Source organism: Penaeus japonicus, unplaced genomic scaffold (genome assembly GCF_977035675.1).
Source record: "Penaeus japonicus unplaced genomic scaffold, GWHDUDI00000001_assembly GWHDUDI00000011, whole genome shotgun sequence".
NCBI lineage: Eukaryota > Metazoa > Arthropoda > Malacostraca > Decapoda > Penaeidae > Penaeus > Penaeus japonicus.
Window position 1 is genome coordinate 41,047,880 of NW_028234413.1, and position 3,994 is coordinate 41,051,873.

A 3,994-nucleotide genomic window follows, 5' to 3' on the forward strand; every position below is an offset into this window, starting at 1 on the left:
TTCTTCTTTCATCATGTCTCTAATATTCTTTAAAAGAAAAATCATCAAGAGTGTATTAGCTTCCTTAACATTTCCTTTTTTTCTCTATACAGGGAGTCGTCGACTTACGACTGCGTTTGGTTACGACTGACTGGTCGTAAACCGATCTGATCGTAAGTCGGCTCACGCCAAATATATAATAACATATATATGATAGATAAGTATAAAGTAAGGATATTGTAATATAGTAAGTGTGAATATATAGTAATTATATATACTATATAATAGATATATAGTAAGTATATCATGCTGTGTAATGATATTGTAATTTCCATAAAGTCATATCTTATCACCATTTTCTTAATTCATTATTTTACTTTCTTTCTTTAGACACTGTTCTTATCTTTCTTTAAATTGTTATACCTTTAAGGTTTAAGTCAAACACTGCATACTACAATACAGATCGAGTGGTGCCCGCCGGCCAGACGGTCGTAAAGTCGATCAGTCGTAAGTCGCATTGGTCGTAAGTCGACGACTACCTGTATTCCTCTTCATAATTGCCTTCTTTTCCTTATTCTATTATGCTTCATCATCTTCACCTTAACATTGCTAATTTCATATCTTCATGATATGGTTTGCGTTCTTCATATAGTGGATATTTTGCCATCCTTATTTAGTCATAAACTTTTTTTTTCTAAGAAAATAGGAAATATTACAGGATATTTATTTAATCAAGTGAATACAGAGAAATTATATAAAAATATACACATATATGTTGCTGTTTGTATAGTTAACAATCATAACGTAATATTTGGTATAAAAGATATGAAAAAAATACTATTACATGTAATACAAACTATATCACAAAGAGACTATCACATACATGTATGTAATACAAACTATATCACAAACAGACTATCACAAAAGACAATACAAACTATATCATAAAAAGATCAAACTTTAATGGTTAGCACAAGACTTGCTACATCCACACACTCTAACATGAACTAACTCAGATGTGACTTAACGAATTAAGACAGTTAACCATTATGTAACTGGTGTTGGAATTCAACACTATATCTGACTCATCACATGATATCTGACTCATCACTACTAGAGCAGGTGAGTTGTTTTGGAACAGAAAGTTCTGGAAGGATCTTGGTCCTTCGATACTGGGCGACGAGACGGAGAGACTTCACTCGTTCACTTTCGTTTTGCCTGTGAGATTAAGAATTTATAAAAAGATTAAAGATGATGTTGCTTTTGGAAATAGATTTGTGTTGTTAATGTTTGTGTCTTTGTAGTATTGGAAAAAAAAATGCCTTGTGGATGGCAGGAAAAAGGTTATTTATGTTTGACTTGTGTGTGTGTGGAGAGAAAGAAAGCGCTACTTCATATATCCTTGAGCCAAATATCATCAACTTGCAAATACTATTTTCACCAATTTACAATTAGAAAATTCCATCTCAAGCTTACATACCAGAAGAATACTTGCAACACTGGAGGCTCCATCTCCCCTCATCCCCGCTTTCCTGTAGACAAAAAATATATAAATAAAATATTAGAAACACAATCCACACATGGAAGTATACACCATAAAACAGATAATCACAATAAACATAACCTCTAGTATTTAACAACATATCACAAATCCTAAGACCCCCCAAAAACTCGAAACGAGACAAAAAAAAAAAAAAAAAAAAAAAAAAATCGAACCAGAAAAAAGGATACATACTTGGATTCGAGTTCCTTTTATAGCCTCTTTCCCCGAAGCTGTGTGTTCCGTAATTGGTCTTTCCCAGAGTACGTTCTCCAGGAAACCTCTTTTTGGTTCGCACAATCCTCTGAGGCATCCCGCTGGTGACACCAACGAGGGCCACGAGTAGAAGTACGAGCAGGACCTGTGGAGGTAAACAAAAGGTTCTAAACAAAGTAAACAAAGGTAAACAAAGGGCTCTCAACAAAGTAAACAAAGATAAACAAAGGGTTCTAAACAAAGTAAACAAAGGTATACAAAGGGTTCTAAACAAAGTCAACAAAGGTAAACAAAGGGTTCTAAACAAAGGTAAACAAAGGGTTCTCAAAAAGGAAACAAAGGATTCTAAACAAAGGGTTCCAAAAATAAGGTAAACAAAGGGTTCCAAAAATAAGGTAAACAAAGGGTTCTAAACAAAGTGTGTTAACTACGTAGGGTAAAACTGAAAGGGTTCTAAACAAAGGGTTCTCAAAAAGGAAACAAAGGATTCTAAACAAAGGGTTCCAAAAATAAGGTAAACAAAGGGTTCCAAAAATAAGGTAAACAAAGGGTTCTAAACAAAGTAAACAAAGGTAAACAAAGGGTTCTAAACAAAGTCAACAAAGGTAAACAAAGGCTATTTCACGAGAGAGGAGAGGAGACTTTGGCATATGATGTAGCTAGCTATTCCATAAGATATTGAGCTCTGATTTATACATTTCAGAAGTGAAAACATGTGTTATTATAAAGTCAGTAGTCTATACTTACGAATGTGTTCATGGTTGTGGTTTTACCGAAGGTTTTGGATCTGTAGATGGATAAGAAAATGAGATTAACCTAAAATTCTCTATGGAAACACACACACACACACATACATATATATATATATATACATATCCATGCATTACATCCATATATATGCGTGTGTGGATTGACTGAAGTGGTTATATTTATACTAATTTTAAGATGGAAATCATGTATGAATACGTATATATATATATATATATATATATATATATATATATATATATATATATATATATATATATGTGTGTGTGTGTGTGTGTGTGTGTGTGTGTGTGTGTGTGTGTGTGTGTGTGTGTGTGAGTGTGTGTGTCTATGTGTGTTTATGTATGCATATATATGTATATGTATACATACAAAGAAGGAGGAAGGGATAGACGTATAAATATGTATATGCATATACAAGTATATGCGTATACATCTAGAAATACAAATACGTATACACATATCTATGCATACGTACATGAATATGTATCTCCCTTCCCAGTGCCATAACCAGTTCAAAGCAGATTCCTTGATATCTACCCAAGCAAAAAAGCAAAGATTTCCCTGACATAATTATAAAAAGTACTTTTTATTGTATATATATTTTTCCCAAGCCTTAAAGAGGGTGCCAAAATAGCCGGCTTCCTGGCCCAGTTTCTTTACTTACATGCAGTGCCGGAATGGCCTGAGTGCCACGTGTTTCCTGGTCTGAGGGTTAAAGACTGCTTGCATGTTGCACGGGGAGCCTTGCTTATATAGTGCCATTCTCGGAGTTGCCAAATGCTAATTTCTTACCCATATAAACTGTAACACGGTTTAATTCTCATGTCAACATCATCACCAAATTCACGTGGAGGAGGTATATATTTTCACGTGGAGGAGGTATATGTTTTCACGTGGAGGAGGTATATATTTTCACGTGGAGGAGGTATATATTTTCACGTGGAGGAGGTATATATTTTCACGTGGAGGAGGTATATATTTTCACGTGGAGGAGGTATATATTTTCACGTGGAGGAGGTATATATTTTCACGTGGAGGAGGTATATGTTTTCACGTGGAGGAGGTATATGTTTTCACGTGGAGGAGGTATATATTTTCACGTGGAGGAGGTATATATTTTCACGTGAAGGAGGTATATATTTTCACGTGGAGGAGGTATATATTTTCACGTGGAGGAGGTATATATTTTCACGTGAAGGAGGTATATATTTCCACGTGGAGGAGGTATATATTTTCACGTGGAGGAAGTATATGTTTTCACGTGGAGGAGGTATTTAATTTCACGTGGAGGAGGTATTTATTTTCACGTGGAGGAAGCTTACATTTTCACGTGGAGGAGATGTATATTTTCACGTGGAGGAGGTATATATTTTCCGCCATGGAGGAGCTATATATTTTCACCGTGGAGCGAGGTATATATTTTCACGTGGAGGTAAAAGATATACTTTCACGTGGGGGGGAGGTATATATTTTCCGTGAAGGCAGCTT

At 34.9% G+C, this 3,994-nt stretch overlaps 1 protein-coding gene across 2 annotated transcripts in view; it reads right to left on the reverse strand.

Moving 5' to 3' along the window:
* Positions 1 to 3,336, reverse strand: part of LOC122262644 (uncharacterized) — a 7,382-nt gene extending 4,046 nt beyond the window's left edge. Inside the window, exons 1-5 of one of the 2 annotated variants that reach the window (XM_086542062.1) lie at positions 3,171 to 3,336; positions 2,483 to 2,522; positions 1,715 to 1,880; positions 1,460 to 1,511; positions 814 to 1,197 (exon numbers count right to left, since the gene is read on the reverse strand). In XM_086542062.1, coding sequence (XP_086398188.1) covers positions 1,498 to 1,511; positions 1,715 to 1,880; positions 2,483 to 2,522; positions 3,171 to 3,268 — 318 coding nt within the window. In that variant the 5' untranslated portion in view covers positions 3,269 to 3,336 and the 3' untranslated portion in view covers positions 814 to 1,197; positions 1,460 to 1,497. Of the gene's footprint in view, positions 1 to 813; positions 1,198 to 1,459; positions 1,512 to 1,714; positions 1,881 to 2,482; positions 2,523 to 3,170 lie in introns of those variants that run through there. The other variant, XM_086542063.1, reaches the window with a different exon arrangement.
* Positions 3,337 to 3,994: the final 658 nt, after the last annotated feature.